This window comes from Lissotriton vulgaris, chromosome 6, assembly GCF_964263255.1.
Source record: "Lissotriton vulgaris chromosome 6, aLisVul1.2, whole genome shotgun sequence".
Taxonomy (NCBI): domain Eukaryota; kingdom Metazoa; phylum Chordata; class Amphibia; order Caudata; family Salamandridae; genus Lissotriton; species Lissotriton vulgaris.
Window position 1 is genome coordinate 1,482,181,861 of NC_141694.1, and position 26,683 is coordinate 1,482,208,543.

The window sequence follows — 26,683 nt, forward strand, 5'->3', positions numbered from 1 at the left end:
AGTCAATTTCTTTATTTAATTTCGACCTTTCACGTTGACATTTCGAGCAACAAGTGCCCTTGTTCACACCTATATATATTCTGCAAACTTCGCTTGCATTCCTGTGCCACCTATGTTAGTAACGGAGCACGGACCACGTTTTTGGTGCACTAGTAGAATATATATCTTGCAGCTACCAGAGATCTCTCCCACATTGAAAAATGTGTGCACCTTGCAGGAGGGATGAAAGACTCAATTTCCTTTCTTTATGCTTACATACTTGACACCCTATACATTTTCGGCAGAACTGTTAAAAGATCCCATTTGAGACACACCATGGCGAAAATTATTGAAGGGCATCCCCAGATTCAATATCTCCACCAGGCTGAGGGAACCACACTACAAAGTGTTGTTTGATTGGTACCTGTACCCCACTAAACTTGAAATATACTATCCTAATACAACAGAACTCTGCTGGAGGGGATGTGGACTATCTGGCGACATTCACACATATGGTGTGATTGTGCGATCATTACACCGTTCTAGGCGGAAATTTGAGCACAAATGTAAATATTCTTGGTTACCCTTCTCCCAGTTACACCAGGATTTACACTTTACCCAGAATGAGTCATTAAAAGTCAGACTTCTGTAGATCACTCTATTTTGTGGCTTTGTCTCAGAGCAGCTAAGATGGCTATAGCAAGAGCATGGAAAACAAACACTGCACACTCACACAGTGGCATGCGAGGGTGTGGCAGGCCCCAACGATGGAGTGAATGGCAGATATTTTTTATAGATCACTACAAAACCTTTGAATATCAATGGGGCCCACTGCTCTCCTTTCTTTCGGAAGGTCTCCCACTTACAGCCTGTCCTACTCACACAAGGGCCCTACATCCCCCTCAGTACTGACCATCCTGAGAGATCCAAAGGTCTTTTCTTGGGGACAAAAGATTACAGATCTGGCACTCCCAACCTACCGGCTCATGTACACCACTATGCGATATAAAGAATCACAGCACTCACTGATGATTCACAATTGGGGTTTCTTTAGAAAGGAGGGGGGGGGTAATTTGAGTGTGGGACTTCTTAAATGTAACATTGCAATGTGGACATAGAGGCATCTGAATTTGATATATGTACTGGAAATGTTGCATGTTCTCTCGAACACCTGACACCATCACTAGTATTTCCCTAGTGCTGTTATTGGATTTCTTCGTACTGCACTATGAATGTATGTGAATGCACTCTATAAAACGTAATAAAGAAAGTTTGACAGAAAAAAAGTGGTTGAAGGAGATGGAATAGTCCACTTTATCAATTATACAATGTTGTCCTTATCCACAATTGGAACCACTTCCCACATATCTAGGAGTGGTGTTTTAATACTAGATTGAACCTAGCAAGAAGGCAACGTTCATGATGGATTGTGTATCCAATACAATTTGGGTTCTAAAGACTATTTAAGCAGGGGTTCAATGCTCTTCTTTTAGCTTCCCTTGTACCATTATCTCAAATAGTGACCAGTTGGGTATGTAAACAATGCTGGTGACTATATATATCCTTACTGGATTTGAGCAAAGCTCTAGTAGATCTCTTGGTTGGTGTTCAGTCCAATCAACTATTTACTGGATATTGAACTCAGTTTAGTTTCTAACAACCCATGTAGGAACTGGGAACAAAGGGAATACAGTAGATATGATATTGAGCAGTCTAAGAAAATGAGTTATTAATTGAGGTTTATCGTGGCTCACCACAAGTAGTACAGTTAGCAACTTTTTAGGTCCTATTGAAGGTTTCAATATTTGAAACCTGAGCTCAACCACATATATATATATATATATATATATATATATATATATATGAATAAACAAGTTTGCCCTCAGTAGAAAGGTCACACCTGGGGAGCTAAAACCTCCATCGTGAGGACAGCATTGGAGCCAGCATTCACCTCCCAGCACTCGCCAAACATGTTTCGGAATCTCTTCCTTGATCACTGGCAACAAGAGGACAAACACCAGCAATGATTGGAACACGCCTCTTTATTGAATGAAGTCCCGCCCCAGTGGGCGTAGAGGTCTCTCTGGTTGAGCGCGTGCAAGGTTGCACTCTGGGTCTTGTAGTTCCGCTGTTTTAATCCAAGTGGGTGCTGCTGTTATCCTCCTGTTAAAACAATGTTAACCCCAGTGGGTTTGCTTGAGGGGTTGATACATGGTGCCTATGCCATTAACTTGGTCACTCACAGTTGTGCACCCCCCAGTCCATGACGGGTCTCCGAGTGAAGAGACCCTGGATCCGCTGGTGTCTGCGGCGGGACCTTTCCGCGACCGAGCCAGCCGCTATACAAGAATAAACAAGTTTGCCCTCAGTAGAAAGGTCACACCTGGGGAGCTAAAACCTCCATCGTGAGGACAGCATTGGAGCCAGCATTCACCTCCCAGCACTCGCCAAACATGTTTCGGAATCTCTTCCTTGATCACTGGCAACAAGAGGACAAACACCAGCAATGATTGGAACACGCCTCTTTATTGAATGAAGTCCCGCCCCAGTGGGCGTAGAGGTCTCTCTGGTTGAGCGCGTGCAAGGTTGCACTCTGGGTCTTGTAGTTCCGCTGTTTTAATCCAAGTGGGTGCTGCTGTTATCCTCCTGTTAAAACAATGTTAACCCCAGTGGGTTTGCTTGAGGGGTTGATACATGGTGCCTATGCCATTAACTTGGTCACTCACAGTTGTGCACCCCCCAGTCCATGACGGGTCTCCGAGTGAAGAGACCCTGGATCCGCTGGTGTCTGCGGCGGGACCTTTCCGCGACCGAGCCAGCCGCTATACAAGAATAAACAAGTTTGCCCTCAGTAGAAAGGTCACACCTGGGGAGCTAAAACCTCCATCGTGAGGACAGCATTGGAGCCAGCATTCACCTCCCAGCACTCGCCAAACATGTTTCGGAATCTCTTCCTTGATCACTGGCAACAAGAGGACAAACACCAGCAATGATTGGAACACGCCTCTTTATTGAATGAAGTCCCGCCCCAGTGGGCGTAGAGGTCTCTCTGGTTGAGCGCGTGCAAGGTTGCACTCTGGGTCTTGTAGTTCCGCTGTTTTAATCCAAGTGGGTGCTGCTGTTATCCTCCTGTTAAAACAATGTTAACCCCAGTGGGTTTGCTTGAGGGGTTGATACATGGTGCCTATGCCATTAACTTGGTCACTCACAGTTGTGCACCCCCCAGTCCATGACGGGTCTCCGAGTGAAGAGACCCTGGATCCGCTGGTGTCTGCGGCGGGACCTTTCCGCGACCGAGCCAGCCGCTATACAAGAATAAACAAGTTTGCCCTCAGTAGAAAGGTCACACCTGGGGAGCTAAAACCTCCATCGTGAGGACAGCATTGGAGCCAGCATTCACCTCCCAGCACTCGCCAAACATGTTTCGGAATCTCTTCCTTGATCACTGGCAACAAGAGGACAAACACCAGCAATGATTGGAACACGCCTCTTTATTGAATGAAGTCCCGCCCCAGTGGGCGTAGAGGTCTCTCTGGTTGAGCGCGTGCAAGGTTGCACTCTGGGTCTTGTAGTTCCGCTGTTTTAATCCAAGTGGGTGCTGCTGTTATCCTCCTGTTAAAACAATGTTAACCCCAGTGGGTTTGCTTGAGGGGTTGATACATGGTGCCTATGCCATTAACTTGGTCACTCACAGTTGTGCACCCCCCAGTCCATGACGGGTCTCCGAGTGAAGAGACCCTGGATCCGCTGGTGTCTGCGGCGGGACCTTTCCGCGACCGAGCCAGCCGCTATACAAGAATAAACAAGTTTGCCCTCAGTAGAAAGGTCACACCTGGGGAGCTAAAACCTCCATCGTGAGGACAGCATTGGAGCCAGCATTCACCTCCCAGCACTCGCCAAACATGTTTCGGAATCTCTTCCTTGATCACTGGCAACAAGAGGACAAACACCAGCAATGATTGGAACACGCCTCTTTATTGAATGAAGTCCCGCCCCAGTGGGCGTAGAGGTCTCTCTGGTTGAGCGCGTGCAAGGTTGCACTCTGGGTCTTGTAGTTCCGCTGTTTTAATCCAAGTGGGTGCTGCTGTTATCCTCCTGTTAAAACAATGTTAACCCCAGTGGGTTTGCTTGAGGGGTTGATACATGGTGCCTATGCCATTAACTTGGTCACTCACAGTTGTGCACCCCCCAGTCCATGACGGGTCTCCGAGTGAAGAGACCCTGGATCCGCTGGTGTCTGCGGCGGGACCTTTCCGCGACCGAGCCAGCCGCTATACAAGAATAAACAAGTTTGCCCTCAGTAGAAAGGTCACACCTGGGGAGCTAAAACCTCCATCGTGAGGACAGCATTGGAGCCAGCATTCACCTCCCAGCACTCGCCAAACATGTTTCGGAATCTCTTCCTTGATCACTGGCAACAAGAGGACAAACACCAGCAATGATTGGAACACGCCTCTTTATTGAATGAAGTCCCGCCCCAGTGGGCGTAGAGGTCTCTCTGGTTGAGCGCGTGCAAGGTTGCACTCTGGGTCTTGTAGTTCCGCTGTTTTAATCCAAGTGGGTGCTGCTGTTATCCTCCTGTTAAAACAATGTTAACCCCAGTGGGTTTGCTTGAGGGGTTGATACATGGTGCCTATGCCATTAACTTGGTCACTCACAGTTGTGCACCCCCCAGTCCATGACGGGTCTCCGAGTGAAGAGACCCTGGATCCGCTGGTGTCTGCGGCGGGACCTTTCCGCGACCGAGCCAGCCGCTATACAAGAATAAACAAGTTTGCCCTCAGTAGAAAGGTCACACCTGGGGAGCTAAAACCTCCATCGTGAGGACAGCATTGGAGCCAGCATTCACCTCCCAGCACTCGCCAAACATGTTTCGGAATCTCTTCCTTGATCACTGGCAACAAGAGGACAAACACCAGCAATGATTGGAACACGCCTCTTTATTGAATGAAGTCCCGCCCCAGTGGGCGTAGAGGTCTCTCTGGTTGAGCGCGTGCAAGGTTGCACTCTGGGTCTTGTAGTTCCGCTGTTTTAATCCAAGTGGGTGCTGCTGTTATCCTCCTGTTAAAACAATGTTAACCCCAGTGGGTTTGCTTGAGGGGTTGATACATGGTGCCTATGCCATTAACTTGGTCACTCACAGTTGTGCACCCCCCAGTCCATGACGGGTCTCCGAGTGAAGAGACCCTGGATCCGCTGGTGTCTGCGGCGGGACCTTTCCGCGACCGAGCCAGCCGCTATACAAGAATAAACAAGTTTGCCCTCAGTAGAAAGGTCACACCTGGGGAGCTAAAACCTCCATCGTGAGGACAGCATTGGAGCCAGCATTCACCTCCCAGCACTCGCCAAACATGTTTCGGAATCTCTTCCTTGATCACTGGCAACAAGAGGACAAACACCAGTGATCAAGAGCTATTCCAAGCTCGAAACGCGTTTGGCAGAGTGCAAAGGTGAGGAACAGGGTTACGAGGTGGCTGCTGTTGCCGGAGGCTGTGTGCTGTAACCCCTCCGTGTGAGACCACTCCAAGGGGGCAACCTGGTGTTTTCAAATTTAGCGGCTAGTCCGGTCGCGGAGTGGTCCCGCTGCTTCATGAGCGGATCCTGGTGCTCGTAATCACGGACACGTATCGGAATGGAGGGGGCCTGACCTCCGGAATGGATTAACAACAGCACAGCGTTTTCCTTGTTGGTTCGCCACGAAACAACATGCTTTTAAATATTTCCACTTGGATTTACAAATACGGAGCCAGCAACACCATGAACAATTGGTATTTGAGTCCTTAGATAAACGGACTACCTGAACCAGCATGCCATGGAGCATACGCCCACTGGGGCGGGACTGTGCCTAATTAAATAAATAAGACTGAGCACATCATTGCTGTTTCCGACAATTTTTTGCAGCCAGTGATCAAGAGCTATTCCAAGCTCGAAACGCGTTTGGCAGAGTGCAAAGGTGAGGAACAGGGTTACGAGGTGGCTGCTGTTGCCGGAGGCTGTGTGCTGTAACCCCTCCGTGTGAGACCACTCCAAGGGGGCAACCTGGTGTTTTCAAATTTAGCGGCTAGTCCGGTCGCGGAGTGGTCCCGCTGCTTCATGAGCGGATCCTGGTGCTCGTAATCACGGACACGTATCGGAATGGAGGGGGCCTGACCTCCGGAATGGATTAACAACAGCACAGCGTTTTCCTTGTTGGTTCGCCACGAAACAACATGCTTTTAAATATTTCCACTTGGATTTACAAATACGGAGCCAGCAACACCATGAACAATTGGTATTTGAGTCCTTAGATAAACGGACTACCTGAACCAGCATGCCATGGAGCATACGCCCACTGGGGCGGGACTGTGCCTAATTAAATAAATAAGACTGAGCACATCATTGCTGTTTCCGACAATTTTTTGCAGCCAGTGATCAAGAGCTATTCCAAGCTCGAAACGCGTTTGGCAGAGTGCAAAGGTGAGGAACAGGGTTACGAGGTGGCTGCTGTTGCCGGAGGCTGTGTGCTGTAACCCCTCCGTGTGAGACCACTCCAAGGGGGCAACCTGGTGTTTTTATATATATATATATATATATATATATATATATATATATATATATATATATATATATATATATATATATATATATATATATATATATAGATATATAGATATATAGATATATATATATATATATATATACCTATATAGATAGATAGATATATGTAGCACAGAGCAGACAGGCTTCACTTAGAGAAAAATGTGGAAAGCATTTAGAAGTACCAAAAATAGTTAGAGTTCCAAATTGCGACAATACAAATCCCACTCCAATTCATAAACATAGAGAATAGTGTGATAAACAAAATACGCCAAAATAACAAAAATCCAATATGGGTAACAGGAGATCAGATTTTTTTTAAAGATTGAAGAGAAAAAGAGCCAAGAAAAAAATTAAACTGGCAATAGAAAGTACTTTTCATCTGTGACTGGGACCTCGGCACGATTTTGAGCTGACGGCAAGGGAGCCCATGTTAGATATGCAAAGCAGGTCTGTCTGATCATAGCTTTTACCTTCTGACTTAGTCACTTAAATGGAAGTCAGAATCCTCCAGTGCTGCAAGCCAGCAGGGAGCATCCAGGGAAATCCATTCGAAGTTGGATGGGCATTTAGCGAGGTCCCACTAAAGTTAGTTTTGGTGAGAAAAGCTCAGCACAGGCTATGTTACATTTCACATCTCATCAGTTAGATACTTGGGTCTGGAAGTCCAAATGATTTTCAAGTCCAATTTTTCCACAGATTTCAGAATAAGTCCCTCTGGACATCACGAAGGCTCCCAGGACCTCAGGGACAGCACTAAGGGATCTGAACTCACTCTGGCAGAGGCCATCACAGGATCCATTACTCTTCCAGTTGCAAACGGTCATTTTATCTTGCAACTTTTGATTTCTTGTAGCCACACAGAAGGGTCAGCCAAATTAACCTTGCAGTCCACTTCTGTGTCCTCGTTCGAAGTGGGAGCAGGTCCACTTAAGATTTCCTCACAGATTTCAGACAGCGGGTTCAGATTTCTACTTCCACAGGTCCAGAAAGTATTCTATTGAGGTGTGGGTGAGGCGCCAGCTTTATAGGTTTCAATAGTGGATACACCTGACTCCATGATATTCCCCAACCAAGGAAAACATTCCTGAGGTCATTCCTTTCCACCTTTCAGCACATCCTGTTTGCGTTCCTGCAAGCCATACCACAGTCCTCAATTCTAAGTAAAATACAAGACAGCACAGGTCTTTTGCCCCTGAAGGGAACTCTGTTCCAGCGCCGGGTGTGCTTACAGTAATGAGCTGTCCCCTCCTCCTCACCTCCACCAAACTGGTTATGGCACCACCACATACTAGCCCTGGGTTGGTGGCCAATCGACTACAGAGGGTCTAAAGATTAAAGGCTTCCCTGCCTCAGGCTTCCTCTTAAACTTGACTGTGAATGGGCAGGTCTCACCCTTATCCCTTGGAAGTAAATGTAACTCCTGGACCCCTCCAGCTGCTCTTTCTGCATTGACAGGTGTCACATACCTCACCTTAGCCCTTCCTGTCACCAGGCCTAAGCCACTGTCTGTTTTGGGGTTGGTTTTCACATCTCATTAAGGCCAAGCAGTTGCAGCTTCTTTCAGCATAATGCAATGTAGCCTCCAGGAGATTCAGGAAGGGAACAGGTAACTTTATAAGTTACTTTTCATAAATATTTATCAAGAATCGAACTTCACCACTGAATTGCATTAATAAGTACTAAACATAGTTGTTGACCAATACTCTAGCTTGTTCCAAACAGGTTCTACAAAATTAACATATTAATCTGTATTCTTTCGGTCCTCACAGGACAGCCATAGATTTTCTCAGTGAAAATAGCCTTTCACAGTGAAAATACCACTGAGCAACTTAACATGGTTTGGGGTTAGAGGCATTCTGTTCTATAGGCTCTTGTGGATTTTTTGCACAAAATGGATTTTTTAAAAGAGAACCTTGATCAGACAAGAAAAGATTCCTGCAATTCGTGGAAAGAGCAGTCAGTCAGGTAAGATTTCATTTTACTAATAGTAAGCCCTTTTCAGCCAAGGAAAAGGTAAACATTAGAATATGAAAGAGACCTTAGTGAGAAGAGGTTAGCAATCTTGTGTGGCACCAGGATGCACAAACAGACAAATTGCTTGAGTAAACTGCTCTGGTACATGCTCACCTTGCAGAGACAACATTTAGGACCTCTGCGATAAATAATAGGAAGCAAATGTTAACCACTTAAGGTTTAAGCATGCTAATTGAGTTATAAGACTGGGAGGAAAGACTTGAAAACCAAAAAAAATCAAGAGATCATCCCTTTCTGGAAGGTAACAGGGGTTGGACAGGCTGTGATTTAGAAGACTGGGGTATCACAGATGTATGACCTAGTCTGGACCTATCACAATTAACCAAGCTTTCTTAATCTTGAGTTGCTGGATTTCCTGCTAAATTAAAGGAACTGGTGGAAATACACAATTAAATTTGTACTTTCCAGGAATGACTGAAAACACTACTTTCAGAATCTCAGAGAGGATGCTGCCAGGAGCAATACTGAAGCCGCTTTTTACCAGGACTTGTAGCAGCAATATGTTCATCTCTGGTGAGCCCGACATGCCAATTATATGAACATGTGGTTTGAAGAGAGGATCCTTCTGAGATAATCCATAGTCAGATTTTCATTCTTCCAACAGATGAGCTGTTGACAAATAATGTTCTCTAAATAGAGCCCCTGCCAAGGTTTTCTGACAAAGGTGATGGTATGCCATCTGGCCCCGATTGTTGACAGTGCATGGTAATAGAGTTGTACATCAAAATCTGATTCTGTTCTCCTTGAAATTTGAAGGGTGGACCCTTGAATCTAGAGTAACATCTCTAAGCTCAGTTAGGCTTCAGTGAAAAAGAGGCTCTTCATTGGCCCAGAGGGTGTTAAATTTCAAATAGCCCATAAACCCTCCCCCACTTCAACAACGCATTGTGACTATCGTCAATTGACGCCAGGGGTCTAATGGGCATCTCAATGGAAAAGATAGGCAGAGAGTGTCCACCATGTTGCAGAATGCAGTAGTCGGGGATTCAGATACATGTGGTGCTACAACAGACAATACAACTGGTCCTTTTGCTATTGAAACATCCACTGACGTGATCTCAAGCATAGCCATCTCTCTAGCATTACAAAGTTGCAGAATGCTATAAGACCCATTAATATTAGAATATACTTTGCTGCCTGAAGTTTATTCACAGAGAACTTCAACAGCATTTCCTGGTTGTGGAGCAATCTATATTGGAGCTGAAAAGGCCGCATCCAGCAAGTGTTGAGCACCGTCTCGATCAATCGCAGACATTAAATTGAAAATAGGCTGAATTAATTTTCATTTATGGAGAAACCAATGAGCGGCAAAAAAGTGGTTGCAGTGAAATGATTGCCCAGCAAGTTCCTTCGACAGGCTGTTTTCTGGGGACAGTCGTCTAAAAAAGGGTAGACATGGATGTCCTACTAATGGAGATGAGCTACCACTACAGTCATAAATGTAGTAAAGACTCAGATGCCGATACCAGCCCAAAGTTAAGTTTTGAAAACTGGAAGAACAAATTTCCCATATCTCAAAAACATCCTGTGGTAGGGCAAAATCAGGGATTCAACAGAACTAACCAGTTTATGGCTGAGAGGATATGCAGAAGGGTTACAATCTTGGACTTGATGACAAATTGAAGGTATAGGATTAGCTTCTGACCTTTCTCTTCCTTTCTTTGGTACTAGAAAATGAAAAGCAATCGCTTTCCGTGAGAAGGAGGAAGCAAATATATCACCCTCTTGTACAGGACAGAAGAAATCTGTCATGGAGATATTTGAATGAGAGGGGAGTGATGCAGGTGTGGTATCTTTGGGAATGGCAGAGAATAACTGATGTCTGGATGAAGTCCCAAGTCCTAACCACTAATGTGAAAAGGTGTAAGGGCAGTTGGTGTTGCTGATGCAATGGGGTGCGTCTCCATTGGTGGCCAAACTGATTTACAGTACTACCTGAGAAATCACATTGCAGCCAAAGAAAGGTATGGCTATTTCCTTTCTCTGCTTCACACTCTTAAGGGAAGAGTCAGCCTTGCAATCAAAAAGACAACATACACTGTTAGGCATGTCCAATGACAGCTCACTGAAAAGAGCGCATTTCTTATCAATGAAGTACAGCACAGTACTACAATGAAGATAGTGGGGCAAAGTCCTCAGTGTCCAGCAGTGTATGCATAGGCCATTGATGGTTCAAAATACAAATTTCTGTAAAGGATTTCCTGGTCTGCTTTAATAAACTGAGAACAGCAAGAATTACAATCTCCGAGGGTAAATGGGATTATCTGGTGAGAAAGCGATCGGCAATAGAGGATTTGAGCACCAGGCTACCATAGGAAAATATTTTTGCTGGGCTTCTTTGACTCACATTTCCCTTCTTTCTTCAAATTGGCTGAGGAAGACGGCAGACCAAACTCTCCAGAGATGGACGAGAAGGCATGTATAGAGAGGATGACAGTCTATTATTTAACAAGGCATAACAGGAGTCTGGCAGTTTAGAGTGGGACTTAAACTAGACCTGGACCAGCTGGTCAATGACAGCCTCTTTAAAAATCAAGGATGGATTTTTCTACACCAGTAGAATAATTCCGCTCATTCCTATACACCATACAGTGGCTACAAGAAGAGTCCTCTGGATGGCACATTGTGTTCTACATGGTTCGGGTTCCTCTATATTCCAGCAGACACTTAATATATTTTATCTTATTTAAGGTATTTTTGTGAATTGCTGCATAAAAGGTAAATCCAGTCTCATTTCATTAGGTAAAAGGGAATAGCCAAGTCACTTATTTGCTGTGACAGATGTTTGGAAACAATACATCTAGTACATGAAGTGTAAGAGTAGACAATGCTGATGTTCTAGTCAGCCATCACAATGTTCACTCTGAAGAAATATGTCCCATGTTTTTGTCAAAGATATGTTTATTGGCATTTGGTAATATAGCAAAACAACATGCAACAGTCCTGCACATTCCCCCACGCAGGGGGTAGCATGACAGCATTCCAAGTAGAGCATTAGATACTGGGGAGGAGACCGTGACCTAACAACAAGCAAATGAGGGGAGGTCCCCTGTGGTAGTCAAATGTGGTAACCGAGGCCCCATCCAGCTTGCTTTGGAACCCGAAAGAAGCTAAAAGCTCGGACAGTGCAAGGTCAGATCTGTGCGGTCCGGCCTCCAAGCCCCTCGGGCATTGTGACTCGAAGCATGCTACATTAATGCTGACAAAACTTTCCGCAAACAAACATCATGGGATGTAGTAATGTAAATGAAGCTTGTGCAGGACGCCGAAGAGGAACAACAGTAGACAAACAAAAAGACCCACCCCCTCCCTCTATACCCCTCTTCCCCCCTCTCCCCCTCCCCCCTCCCCAGTGGTGGTAGTAGTACACAACATACAAGGGCTAGATTAGTGGCGGCAGGGAATCAGAGCTGGAACAAATGGAGAGCTCTAACGCTAGGAGGGCACACTGCCGATGGCAGGCCTTTGGAAAGGAAAGCAACCAGTGGGCCTCAGCGGAATACAAAATTCTTAAAGTCGTCTAGGAAAATATCCGCCATCCTATCCACACTCAGCAATTTCCAAAGCCGTGAGTGCCAAAGGGAGGGGGCCGGCGCCTCCTTCTTCCATGCTGCGGCTAGGGTTATTTTGGCCGCCCCAATGAGTAGCCACATGATCCTCTTGTCCGCCCTAGTCTAATGTTCGAGGCTAGGATCAAGGAGTCCCAACAGGGTAGAGGCCATTGAGGTAGGAATGGGGTATCCCAGGATATCTTTAATTTGGGCTAGAATTTCCTCCCAGTATGGTCGTATAATGGGGCAGTCCCACCAAATATGATGAAAGTCCCCAAAGAGTCCACACCCCCTCCAACATCTATCGGAAGTGTCAGGAAAGATCTGCTTTAGCTTGGCGGGGCAAAGGTACCAGTCCATCATGGTTTTCATGTGTGCCTCCCTAAGTTCCACTGAATGGTTAAACTTGGCAATGTCGGACCACAGATGTGACCACTCAACTTCTGGGATATCCTGGTGGAGGACCCCCTCCCACATGGTCATGTAACGAGGCCTAGGGGTAATTGTGGTGGAAAGTAGGAACCCATATAAGAAGGAGATGTCACCTTTCATGGAGGAGGTCTTGGTCAGGAAAGTTTCGAATTTCGTGAGTGGTCTAGTGGCCGCCTCCCTCTCCTGGGGGAGAGCGCCCAATGAAGAAGTTGGGCATGGTGGTATCGTTCATGGTCCAGGACCCCATAGTCCCGTCTACAATTGTCAAAGGTGAGTGGGTCAAAATTGTGAAACAGGTGTGTGAGCGCTAAGCATCCTCCCTCCCTCCAAGCCTCAAAGGGCCCTTCGGATAGTGCCGGGGGAAAAGCTGGGTTAAAATGTATGGGCATTAAGGGAGAGGGGAAGGTGGTCCACCTGTCATCCCGGAGACAGAGTCCCAGACCTTCAGGGTGGTGCTAGTGGGGGTACTGAGATATGCATTCTTGGGCCTGTCACATTTGGGCCTCCACACTAGATCCCAGATCGTCCTCCCTGCGAAGCTCCTGTCCATATGCAGCCAGTGTTTTTCTGACTCTTGTTGGGACCAAACCACCAGGACCCGGAGTTGTGCAGCTTTGTAATATAGGTGTATGTCAGGTAGCCCCACTCCTCCCTCCCTCTGTGGCCTGCGTAGGGCAGTGAAAGAGAAGCGCACACGACCCCCCTGCCAGATAAAGCGCAGCATCATAGTCTTCACCCGCCTGAAGAATTCCCGGTCTAAGACTATAGGAAGGCCTTGGAATAGGTACAGAAGCTTGGGGAGAAGGGACATTTTAATAGCGTGAATTCTCCCCATCCAAGAGATAAACATGGGTTTCCATCGGGCCAGGTCGGTTTGGATCTTGGCTAGAAGCGGAGGGAAGTTAGCAGCGTAAAGCTTCACCAACGTGGGGGTCAAGTGGACCCCTGGGTATTGGATAGAGGAGTCAGTCCATGGAAAAGGGGTCAACGACTTAAGATGTGAGACGTCGCCCTGGGGAACCGTGAGGTTAAGAACATAAGATTTGTCGTAGTTAATTTTGAAGCCCACCACTGCTTCAAAGCGGTCTAGTGTGGCTTGTACTTGAGGGAGAGAACGGGCTGGATTGGAGAGAGAAAGTAGGACATCGTCTGCGAAGAGGGAAATTTTATGGAACTCCCCAGTGAAGGGTAGTACACAAATGTCGAGATTGGACCTCATTGCCGCCGCCAGCGGTTCTATGCTAAGGGCAAAAAGCAGCGGCGACAGCGGGCATCCTTGCCTAGTGCCCCGGGAATGCACAAAGGAGGAAGGCAGGTGGCCATTCATCGCGACCCGGGATCGGGGGGAGATGTAATTCGCCCGAATCGTTGTTAAGAATTCGGAGGAGAAGCCGAAGGCGGCCAGCGTGTGGAAGAAAAATCCCCAGTCCCCCCTGTCAAAAGCCTTCTCGGTGTCCAAACCCACCAGCACCGCCGGGATTTAAAATTTGTTGGCTTTTTCAATCAGGTGTATCACCCGCCGGGTGTTACCTTTATAAACCCCAACTGGTCCGGGTCAATGAGGGCCGGCATCAGATTGTTGAGCTGCCAGGCTATGATAGAGGAGTAGAGCTTCGCGTCCAAGTTTAACAGGGCAATCGGCCTATATGAGACACATTTCCCAGAGTCTTTACCGGGTTTGGGTATATAGGATATTAGTGCTTCGGCCTTCGTGGCCGAGGTTCCACCCTCCTCCGGCATGATATTGAACAGTCGAACCAGATAGGGGCAAAGCTCAGAGGTGAAGGTTTTATAGAAAACAGCTGTATAGCCATCTGACCCGGGGACCTTATGGGTTTTAACGCCTAATTGCCAATACCTCTTCCCTAGTGAAAGGGGCAGAGAGCTCCTCATTCCATTCCGCTGAGACCTGGGACAACGCCAATCCCCGTAAATATTCAAGTTGCTCAGTAGCGTCCAGGCTCTCCTCCGTGTAGAGGGTCTTGTAGAAGGTCCCAAAGAGTTCAGCCTTAGCCTCGTCCTGATGTATCATTCCCCCTTGTCCGTCGTGCATCCCCCCAAATGTATTCCCGCTCTCTCTTATCCCGAAGCTGTCGGGCTAGGTGTCTCCCCACTTTCTTGCCTCGGGAATAGGAGAGATGCCGCAATTTTAGCAGGGTGTACTCGGCTCTGTTATTGTAGTGGGCCCGGAGTTTACCTCTGATGGCCGTTAGCTGCCGGAGTCCTAACCTGGCGGGGTTTTCTTTGTGTGCTTTCTCTAAAGCGGAGAGCTCCTTCTCCATCTGCTCCCTTTCCCGACTACACTGCTTATTAAGAGCTGAATTCAATGCTAAGCAGTGCCCTCGAAAATACGCGTTAAAGGCATCCCATGTGGTGAAGACCGAGGTGTCTCCCGGGTAACTAAGTGTAAAAAACTCGGAGATAAGGCCTCTCAGAGCGGTACAGGAGGACTTGTCCTGAACAAGGGCTGCTGGGAAATACCATCTAGGGCGTCCTTATTCTTCGTGCCCCAGTGGAGGCCTAATGCGAGCAGGCTATGGTCAGAGACGGAAAGCGGAAAGATCTTGGCCTTGCAGAGGTCCTCGCGGAGGTCCCCCCCGGAGGGATTGACTCCGGAAGAAGTGGCCAAGCCGAGAGTAGGAGCGGTGGACATGGGAGAAGAAAGTGTAGTCTTTAGATTGGGGATAAAGGAAGCGCCAAGCGTCAAAAAGGCCCAAGTCTGAGAGTTTTTGTTGGGTTTCGGGAGAGAATGTACCCTTGTCAGACCTTTGTAGGTGGGTGCTGTCCAGACCCTTCTGCCATATTAGATTAAAGTCCCCCATAACGATCAGTGGCCCATCAGCAAAATCGACGAGCTTCCCCATCAATGTTTGGAGGAACACATTCTGGCCCGTGTTAGGTGCATAAAGCACGAGAAAGGTGCCTAATTTACCCCGCAAGAGACCTTTGACCATAATCCAACGCCCCTCCTTATCACTTTGAACCCCCAGTGGTTGGAAATGTTGGGTCGATTGAAACATCAGGGACACTCCCCTCTGCTTCGTGGTGACGGAGGGCCTATAGATCAATGGGAACAGTTTGTGGTTAAGGCGGGAGTCCTCCGTTTTAGTCAGGTGAGTTTCTTGGAGGCCAACTATGTCTAAGTGATGGTCATTGATATATTTCCAAATCTTTTGGCGCTTCTGGGGGGAGTTCAGCCCTTTAACATTCCACGTCCCTAATATCAGAGGCATCATTGAGAAACCCCTCTACAGGCTCTGTAAGGGCTGTCCGTCCCAGGCCGCTGTGCCTGAAGCGGTTGATTCCTACCCCCACCATCAGTGGCCAAATCTCGGGTATAGCGTGATACAGCACAAATGGACCAACACCCCTCACTCCTCATGGCCCCTCCACCCTGTGTGTCACCTCCTCTCTCCCTCGCCACCTTGCCCGCAAGCATCTCCGTGACAGCAATCTGCCCAACCCCCTGCTACCACAACTACCCTCCCCAACCCACCCCCCTACCCCCCCAACGACCCCAGAAACCCCCCTGTTGAACCCTCCGACACCATCCCCACCCAAAGACCCAACAGTCAGAGCAAAAGAGAACAAAAGAAAGAAGCGCATGAAGGTTTGTGGCGCACGCCTTAAAGGCAAAGGGACATGGTCCAATACAGTCATGTAGTCCGTTCCTGAAATATAACTCGGTTGAGTCTCGGACATAGATAAAGTAGGTGGTACCTTCTAAGGGTCGTCCCCTCCGGCACCAGCCATGCGCCCTACTGATGCCAGGAAAGAGGTAGAGCCTCAGGCGTCCGCTGAAGACTCCGTCACTTGGGCTACCGAGGCCAGAGCTGCTCCGCGCTCAAACATGCTCGTCGTCAGGTCGGGCTTCGCCTTGGGGACCGGCTTATCCACTCTCTGCCACTCAGCAGACCGCCTCCGTTGTCTACCAGGTGAGCCGTCAGTTTCGGAGGTGGAGGCCTCCTGGTCCAGACCCAGGATGGTACGAGCTGCGTCTAGGGACCGCACTTGAATGAGCTTGGCCTTCCACTTGAAGATGAGGCGGAATGGGTGGCCCCAGGAATAGGGAACATTTTGCTCTCTAAGATAGGTGGTCATAGGCTTAAATGCTCTTCGCTTAGTCAGCGTGGAGGCCGCGAGGTCCTGAAAGAGCAAGGGATGGTGATCTCGGAATTGTAAGGGGGCAGTATCCCTAGCCTTTCGTAGAATCCGTTCTTCGGTCTGAAAATCGTGGACACATACCAGTATGTCCGGAGGAGGGGCCTTAGGTCCCCGCGGGAGCCCCACACGGTGCACTCGGTCCATTTGAATCTCACTCCCTTCCTCCTCACCAAGAATGTGTCGAAAGAGGGACCCCACATATTCTCTTAGGTCTGACCCCTCGCCCTTCCAGGGTACCGCCCGGATCCGAATGTTGTTGCGGCGGGACCTATTCTCCAAGTCCTCAGCGTGGGCCTGCAGGTCTAAGTTTTGTTCAGTGAGGCGGATCACATCTTGCTGTAGGTGGTGGATGTCCTCTGCCATGGTCAGGTCGTGTTCTTCTAGGGTCGCCACCCGCTCCCCCACTCCGTTGAAATCGAAACGCATCTCGCAAACATCAGAGGCAAGCTGAGAACGCAGTTCCGCTATGTCCTCCTTGATTGAGGAGAACAGCTCAGTCATGAAAGCCTTCGTTGCTGGAGCATCCGCATCTTCCCTCCGCGGCAATTTGTCCATAGGCTGCGCGGTTGTCTGCGCCGCCATTTTCGGTGAGCCCTCCTTCACCGTCCTCTCCTTTCTGTTTCTGGCCGTCGACATTGCTAGGCCCCGGAGGGCCGTCCGGTACGTGGAGGTAGCGGCTGGGATCGTAGCTTCCAAACCCCAGATGGACACTGCTCTCAGACCTCCCACCAGTCGGGTAAGTGCTCAGCTGCGGCTGGGGAGTCTCATAAGGCCTCTTTCCCTCCAGATGCCGGGAAATTCGTGCCTAGCTCTTAGCTCCAAGCTGGCACTGCAACGTGCGGAAGAAGGGTGGCAGGGGCCTGTCGCACAGAGGGTGGCCACGTTCCCGCCGAAATGCGGGCCGAGGAATGGCGTACACTCAGGCAGCTGCAGGGGGTGGGGGTGCCATGTTGCACTGCAAGCATGCAGTTCTTCTGAGCCTACAATACCCGCCTCTATTCAGGCAGGCCCCCTGCCCCTCAGGGTTCTTCCCAACCTCCCAGAGCCTCTCCGCCCGCCGATTCGCGGCCGACAAACCGTGTCCCCCCCCCCCAAGGCCAGCCACCTGCCTCTCACCTTCTCTGCCCGTAAGGCTGTGCTGCTGCGCGAGGGAGCACTCACCCGCAGAGCAGGGATCTCACCACCGCGGCTGCTCCAATCTGACGGCCCGATCGAGCTCAGTCGCCCGAGGCCGTTGCAGGCACCGGGCCCTCTCCTCGTGTTTGCGCGGGGCAAGGGGTCGCCTCTCACTCCCGATGTCTCCTCTGTATCCTCGTTGTGGATGACTGCTTTCAGGGGCCCGCAGCGGCGATCAGCAGCCCACGTTGGTCCCCCGGAGCCCCACACGTACACTCCTCGCCCGATATGGAGATCGAACGGGGTCGCCGTCGGGGAGCTCCGCCTCCGCTGCTCGATGCCACCAGGCCCTGGCGTCCCCGGCCTATTCCGGCCGTACGAGATCAAGCCCTCTCCTCTGCAGAGCCGTCTGGTCACTCACGGCTGTTTACCCCAGGCCGCTCGACCGCAGCCTTTCATACCTCCGTTGTCACCTCAGGGCCACTGGGCACCCGCACTCCTCCGAAGGCATCCCGTGCGGAGGCCTGGGGCAGCACTCGTCCCATCACCCGACCAGGCCGCACCACGCCACACCTCCACTCTCGGCTGATCGGGGAGAAAAGGGGGTCGGACAGCGCCTCACGACCTTCTGGAGCACGCCAGCACAGTTTCAGGTGTGGATGGGCATTAAGTAGAGCGATAAACAAGGCTTTGAAGAGCGCGGCGCCGGAGGGACCGAAAACGCGTCCTACTCCGCCCCCATCTTGGCCACGCCCCCGTCCCATGTTTTTGAAATTGGTGGAACAGCTTGAAGCTGACATCCCAGCAATTGGCAATAAACTGGTTTTAGACCTAAGACTCACTATATGGACATGCTCATGTGGTCACAGAGATTCAGTGAGGCAATGATATTGCCATTTATGCCTATCTCTGTGTTGATGTGAAACAGGCAAGTAGGAAAGGTCATTTTTAGTTTTGTTTCCAAATTTGAGGACATTCTTTTAGAGCCTAGAAACGAGTAGTGAGTTTCAAATAAGTAGCCTTGAACATGGAGGGTTCTGCCACGAAATATGTTTAGTCTGAGTGTAAAAACTGCAAGTACATTCAGTGAGGTATAAAGACCTCAGGAGCTTGGCAGGCTGGTTTGGATAAACAACATTGGCGAGGCAATGTGAGGCATGGCTATGGGAGGATTTTGAGAGTTTGTAAATCGATTTTGGCCACTATAGGTGTGGCAGGGTATACTCAGACATGAGTCCCTTTCTCACTGCTCCATCAGGATTCAAGCAAGCCGGGCCGAAGAGGCTGAAATGCCAGAAACCGGTCCCCGGTAGCTTGTCTCCTTTCTGGTAAAGAATTGGCTTGGTAGTTTAGTCTGCCCTGTTCCCATGATGCACTGGGCCAGGGACAGACTGATTTGCATATAGCCAGGTTCTGAGCTGGGATGGGGCAGTGAGATAAATAACGGTGATGGATCTAGCCCTGATCTTTGGACTGGGTAAGAGTGGTCTGCTCAATTCAGACACTCTGTTCATCACCACCCCCTTTTGTAAATCGATTTTGGCCACTATAGGTGTGGCAGGGTATACTCAGACATGAGTCCCTTTCTCACTGCTCCATCAGGATTCAAGCAAGCCGGGCCGAAGAGGCTGAAATGCCAGAAACCGGTCCCCGGTAGCTTGTCTCCTTTCTGGTAAAGAATTGGCTTGGTAGTTTAGTCTGCCCTGTTCCCATGATGCACTGGGCCAGGGACAGACTGATTTGCATATAGCCAGGTTCTGAGCTGGGATGGGGCAGTGAGATAAATAACGGTGATGGATCTAGCCCTGATCTTTGGACTGGGTAAGAGTGGTCTGCTCAATTCAGACACTCTGTTCATCACCACCCCCTTTTGTAAATCGATTTTGGCCACTATAGGTGTGGCAGGGTATACTCAGACATGAGTCCCTTTCTCACTGCTCCATCAGGATTCAAGCAAGCCGGGCCGAAGAGGCTGAAATGCCAGAAACCGGTCCCCGGTAGCTTGTCTCCTTTCTGGTAAAGAATTGGCTTGGTAGTTTAGTCTGCCCTGTTCCCATGATGCACTGGGCCAGGGACAGACTGATTTGCATATAGCCAGGTTCTGAGCTGGGATGGGGCAGTGAGATAAATAACGGTGATGGATCTAGCCCTGATCTTTGGACTGGGTAAGAGTGGTCTGCTCAATTCAGACACTCTGTTCATCACCACCCCCTTTTGTAAATCGATTTTGGCCACTATAGGTGTGGCAGGGTATACTCAGACATGAGTCCCTTTCTCACTGCTCCATCAGGATTCAAGCAAGCTGGGCCGAAGAGGCTGAAATGCCAGAAACCGGTCCCCGGTAGCTTGTCTCCTTTCTGGTAAAGAATTGGCTTGGTAGTTTAGTCTGCCCTGTTCCCATGATGCACTGGGCCAGGGACAGACTGATTTGCATATAGCCAGGTTCTGAGCTGGGATGGGGCAGTGAGATAAATAACGGTGATGGATCTAGCCCTGATCTTTGGACTGGGTAAGAGTGGTCTGCTCAATTCAGACACTCTGTTCATCACCACCCCCTTTTGTAAATCGATTTTGGCCACTATAGGTGTGGCAGGGTATACTCAGACATGAGTCCCTTTCTCACTGCTCCATCAGGATTCAAGCAAGCCGGGCCGAAGAGGCTGAAATGCCAGAAACCGGTCCCCGGTAGCTTGTCTCCTTTCTGGTAAAGAATTGGCTTGGTAGTTTAGTCTGCCCTGTTCCCATGATGCACTGGGCCAGGGACAGACTGATTTGCATATAGCCAGGTTCTGAGCTGGGATGGGGCAGTGAGATAAATAACGGTGATGGATCTAGCCCTGATCTTTGGACTGGGTAAGAGTGGTCTGCTCAATTCAGACACTCTGTTCATCACCACCCCCTTTTGTAAATCACGACCTTCTGGAGCACGCCAGCACAGTTTCAGATGTGGATGGGCATTAAGTAGAGCGATAAACAAGGCTTTGAAGAGCGCGGCGCCGGAGGGACCGAAAACGCGTCCTACTCCGCCCCCATCTTGGCCACGCCCCCGTCCCATGTTTTTGAAATTGGTGGAACAGCTTGGAGCTGACATCCCAGCAATTGGCAATAAACTGGTTTTAGACCTAAGACTCACTATATGGACATGCTCATGTGGTCACAGAGATTCAGTGAGGCAATGATATTGCCATTTATGCCTATCTCTGTGTTGATGTGAAACAGGCAAGTAGGAAAGGGCATTTTTAGTTTTGTTTCCAAATTTGAGGACATTCTTTTAGAGCCTAGAAACGAGTAGTGAGTTTCAAATAAGTAGCCTTGAACATGGAGGGTTCTGCCACGAAATATGTTTAGTCTGAGTGTATAAACTGCAAGTACATTCAGTGAGGTATAAAGACCTCAGGAGCTTGGCAGGCTGGTTTGGATAAACAACATTGGCGAGGCAATGTGAGGCATGGCTATGGGAGGATTTTGAGAGTTTGTAAGCAGTCTTGAATTTACACCTTTCTTTAACTGGGCCTCGAGGAAAACCTTCAGGTTGGGAATCATCATCTTAGCCACGTAAGCATTGAGAAGTAGTTCTGGACCATGTAGTTCTAGAGCAAGGGTCTGCTTAAGGAGGTCCAAGTATACATTGTTACTATAAACATGGTGCTAAAAGAACATATGGTCACAGTGTAAGTCGCCATTCAAACATGTACTTCTGAAACTGAAATCTTAAAGTACATCAAATTGTGATTTGGAAACTCAACCTTTTCTGTCCAAACAAAAAATCTTTCGAATACTCTCCTTGGGCAGATAAGGAACATTATTTACTACATGGCCTTTCCTAAAAACACAAAGTCCTGGCTGTTCCCACAGACCTGAGCTACGGAATGCAACTAATACCATAGGCATGACCTTTTTATACTGTGCTTGTGGCAGAGCCAAAAATCTCAAAAGACCCCACACAATATAAAACTGACAAAACCACATAAGCATTGGGTCGAGAGGGATCTTCTCTGCGTTCCAGGGCAAAAAACAAACGGAGGATCAAGCTAAACTCCTGATGAATGTACAGGTATTGATCATATACTCACTCATCTATTTAGCTGCGCTTGCTGAACCACAATTTAATCACAATTCTGATCCTCATGCACAAGTACACACACATGTATCCCACCTCTCAATTCTACACATAAAGTCAACAGCCTCCTGGCTGCTCCTTCACACTGTTTTGCTCACCAGTGTACCTGCTCTCTAATTACTTCTAATGCCGATCCGAATACATTTTGGTGACTATATGTAACGTCCGCCTGCTCTTCACAGGATAACAGAATATGCAAACGTACAACAGTTGGCATTATTAAGTTTCAGCTTTTCAGTAAAAATGTAATCAGCACAGAGATAGAATTGATTAAATAGCTGACGTCTGCGCACGTTTTACCAACTGCACACAGACTACGATTGTGTATGCCATAAATGTTGGCAAAGTTACAGTCAACCATGATCAACCTATTATCAATTCAGAAATAAACCGGACAATTAAAATGGAAAAATGAACGAAATTGCACCTTGTAAAATGCATAACAGAACAGGTACTTATGGAGACACTGAGATTACAAACCAGTCACTGGCGTGTCCCTCTTTTTAAATTAAACTTTTTTAAAGAGCACAAGAGCAACTAGAAGAAAAAAAAATACAGCCAGACTCAAAAAGTGAAAATGGAAAAAGAAAGGAGGGCTGAAAACACCTTTCATATTAAGCGTCAGTATGTATGTTAGTGTCTTAAACATAGACTCGTCTGCAATGAGCAAGCACAAAAATTATAAAGATAGAATGGCTTGGTAATATACCTTGCGCCCCTGTATTATAGGATGCATTACACATTTCTAGAAAGTGAATTGCTATGCTTATTGTACGTGGTTTATAATCACCAAAACGTGTTTAACGGTTAATTTTTTTTAAACCCAATCAAGAAAATAAACGGCGTTACTATTACCCAGAGGAAAAGGACACATTTTAAGCATGCCCTGGTTTCAACCACAGAGCTGCGGCTTCCGCACAAGTACCACACAAAGAACATATGGCAATGCTTTTGTGAAAGGATGTCTTTTTTAGGAGTTGTCATTATCAAAGGCAGAACTGGGGTAAAAACGGTAAGAACTAACGCAGGTATGGGTGCGTGGACGCTTTACCTACATCTACAAATGCTCCAGAGGGCCAAAGAGACTGTGCAAACATTCTGGTAATAGGCATGCAAACGATCATTAATTGCTCTGGGGTAAGAGATCGTTAACACGTTGTTTGACACTATTCACAAAGGTGGTAAACTGTTAAGACTCAAAATGCCCTAACTGCTAGGTAACACTGCACAGGGCGAGGTTTCTGACAATTCAAGTGAACCCACGACAATATGAAGAATTGCTAGGAATTTGACCTGTAAGAAAGAACAGACAATGAGTTAGTAACAGAGTTCACGTAATCAGAGAAAAGGGACTATAGTAGGATTAATGACCAAAGAACCACACATTTTGGTCGAGTGATGGGAAGCATTTCTTAGAGACTAGTTCTGCGATCCCTATTACTTAGAGAACACTGTCAGCTTTTCCACAAGGAATACAACTATGCCGCAACACTGAAGAGTAACTGTATACACCTAAAATGTTTCTTTAACGGTTATGTACTGATGTAACCTGCTAAACAGTCTGATACAAATATTTGAGAAATGCTAATCATTTTCAGTTTCACTTTTTTTTTTACAACAGGCCTTCTATAAACTCAGCTAAAATGTCCTGCCTGTAACAGAGCGTTTAAGCGGACTGTTCGCCATTCATATAAGTGGCTTAGAAATAAAAGTATACTGGATACAACTTCTGTCAACTTGTTCATGGTAAGCTTTTTAACCAGATCATAGTAAAAAATGCATTTTTTTTTAACTTACACACAAATGCAGAGAGTGAAGAAACTTGCTGCTGCCTGTACAAAAAAAACCAACACAGGCTTTCAGACATTAATACCCACCTAACTCCAAAGGCACTAAAGGGGATGTATCAGCCAAGTGATAAAAAATGAAAGAGCCAAGCTAAAATATTATCTGCCTTTAAAGTAGCTAGCTCACTGTTACTGCCGAAAACGTCCCCACTGTATATGCTATGAGTAGCCTCTAATAACTTTACAAAATAATGATCTGTATTAACATAAAAAAAACATTAACATAAAAAAAGTCAGACTGGAACAAAAGCACAAAACTGAAATATTTCGTACATTTACATAAATAAACAAAAAATGCAAAAGAGCCAGATATTTAGAACCAAGCACCACAAATCCGTGCGAGCCACAATTATGAATAATTATGGGGGATTTTTTTTTTTTTTTTTAGGTATCTGCTATTGTTAAGCAGCTGTTTTAATTCAAGATGAGAAGTGGGAAGTCACATAGTTGAGGCAGCTAAGAACAAAAAGCAAGTAGCTTTATTACATGTTTTTGCTACAAGGAGGTTGCTGTGCTGAACATGGTTTCGGGCTTTTCATGGACTTTTCCTACCTGCTGGTCTTCCCTTAAGTTATTTTTAAGTCTGGCGTTTGAGACCGCTTTAGCTGTGTCACAGCTAGTATTTTGCAAAGCAATCCTACATAGTATACATATCCAGTCAGTTTTTGGGTTTTGGTCAACAGATGATATACATTGGACAGGTGATTTGTCATTCATATTCTGCCCACCACAGCATAGGGCAGCGGACCAGTCCACATTATTTACTGACTCCTTTCACATTGAGAGAATGCACACAGCTCGTGTCCACTGCTCACATCCGTTCAAAAATACTTCTTTTGTCATCAGTGACAAAACTCTTTCAAAATGTGTATTTTGAATGTTCTTTTTCTGTATTATCTACAAAAACGCATATTGCACTTTGGATGCCCAGTTAGATGGCAATTTACTTATGGTCTCTTTCAAAGTTGCTGTTAAAAAAGGGTTTGCATGACATTGTATCTGCCTTCAATTTGAGTATTTCGTCAAGTGATGATTTCTTCTTTTTGCCTTCCAAAAATAATGGTAAAATGCAAAACTGAAAGGCACGTTTTAAATTGAAAAAAAAACCAGGTAAAATATCCACATCAGTGAATACTTTAAATGTATTATTTTTTTTTGCAAACATGTGGTAGTCACATGTAGGTAGATGCTTGTTTACCTTTTTACAGATGTGCATATGTATTGTTGATTCCATGCACGGTGCAACTTATCCTAAGAATTTGAGCTGCACTAAATATTTACAAAAATTAAGTAAAGTAGCAGAGGAGTAACCTACCATGATATTTGAAATCAAGTCGGAGGGGGGATGAACAATCTGGAGTGTCAATCTAAAGGCATAAGCTGCAGTTGATATACAATATCTATTGGAAAGGAGCAACTTGGGAAGATCTTTAGACAACCGGTGTGATGGTGTGCCTGTGGTACACACCAGACACTATTCTGAAACTGGAAACAGTCTAGGAACTACAAAAGAGGATTCAAAATCAAATTAGAAGGTGTGCCTGTAAGCAAGGCATAAGCTCTGCGTCATCAATGGTTACAAAACTGACAATATTGTGATGACAGGCTGAAATTCGATTTGAGAGTCAAGATTTGTTCTAAATGTTTTGGTTTGGAAGGTTACAGTAAGAAGGGTGGAGGCGAAAAAGTAGATGAAGACAGGAACAAACATTTGGTTATCTTCAGTTTGAGATAGTATTTTGCTATACACTCTCTACTGGATTCATTCAATCAAGACATTTTTGGATTTCTGGCATGTTACAGAGAATTCACCTTGAAGTAAAACCTTTACCGTCTATGTCTCCAATCCACACAAATAATAAGCACAACAAATGCATCAGGCTTTCGAAGGCAATCTAAGACTCACAATGGAGCTTCCACCCTACCAAAACACCCATCTGTGTAATTCTTTAATAGTGAGGGAAAGATCTCAATGTGCAAACTGTATGTGTTCAGCAACTCAAGGATAGAAAATAATAGACAAAACAAATCCAAACGAGAAGATACAAAATGAGGAAAAAAATACATCAATATGAAAATTAACAGACATGAATATAATAATGGTGTACAGAAACAAAACCATTTATACACAGATTTAAACTCTGAGGAAATAATCTCTATATTATTGGGCTTCAGCCTACTCAAAAACCACTGCATAAGTAACCAGGGAAGAAGAGGACAGGGAAACTTTTGTTAATGGATGCAAGCTCAGAATTATTTTTTTTGTAAAAAGGCTGAAATGTGCATTAGTGGTTAAATTGTCCACTCTGGGCCGATGAGATTGGAGTTATAAACTAGGTTTTTCCAATGAGATACAATGTCATACTAAATCACCTAAACTCACTACACTTTCGTTCCTTCATCTGTGCAGACAAGTTTAGAAATAGGAAAAACCTAGTATTCCATTCTCTATAAAATAACAAACAACAAATGTTTATCTCCTATGTATGTTTTGAAAACAACTAGGAACAAAATACTAATTCGGCACTATATATTTCTATTGCGTTTAAGAGCAGAAGTAAACTAATAATCAATTGGTCAACAAACTGAAAGTAAAGCTCAATATGTTGTACTTGGCTGAGGAAGAATACATACCGGTAATTTTTGCAGCCTTTTCTTCTTGATTTACTCTGTTTTCTTCATCCTCTTCATTGTCTTCTTCAAAATCATCTAAATTTCCGATATCGGCTTGTTTCATGCTCATTAAACTTGCCAAGCTTTGCATATCTTCATCCCTAAATGAAAATACATTCATTATACATGTGCAAAGAAATTAGTAACATAGAATATAATCTCACCGCAATTCCTGGCACATATATTAA

General features: G+C 46.5%; 1 protein-coding gene across 6 annotated transcripts in view; it reads right to left on the minus strand.

The window, feature by feature from the left end:
• Positions 1–26,683, minus strand: part of EHBP1 (EH domain binding protein 1) — a 1,903,610-nt gene that overhangs the window by 1,283,642 nt on the left and 593,285 nt on the right. For all 6 annotated transcript variants that reach the window (XM_086927633.1, XM_086927634.1, XM_086927631.1 and 3 more), the window contains exon 6: positions 26,457–26,596. In XM_086927633.1, the coding sequence (XP_086783759.1) occupies positions 26,457–26,596 (140 nt within the window). The remainder of the gene's footprint in view (positions 1–26,456; positions 26,597–26,683) is intronic.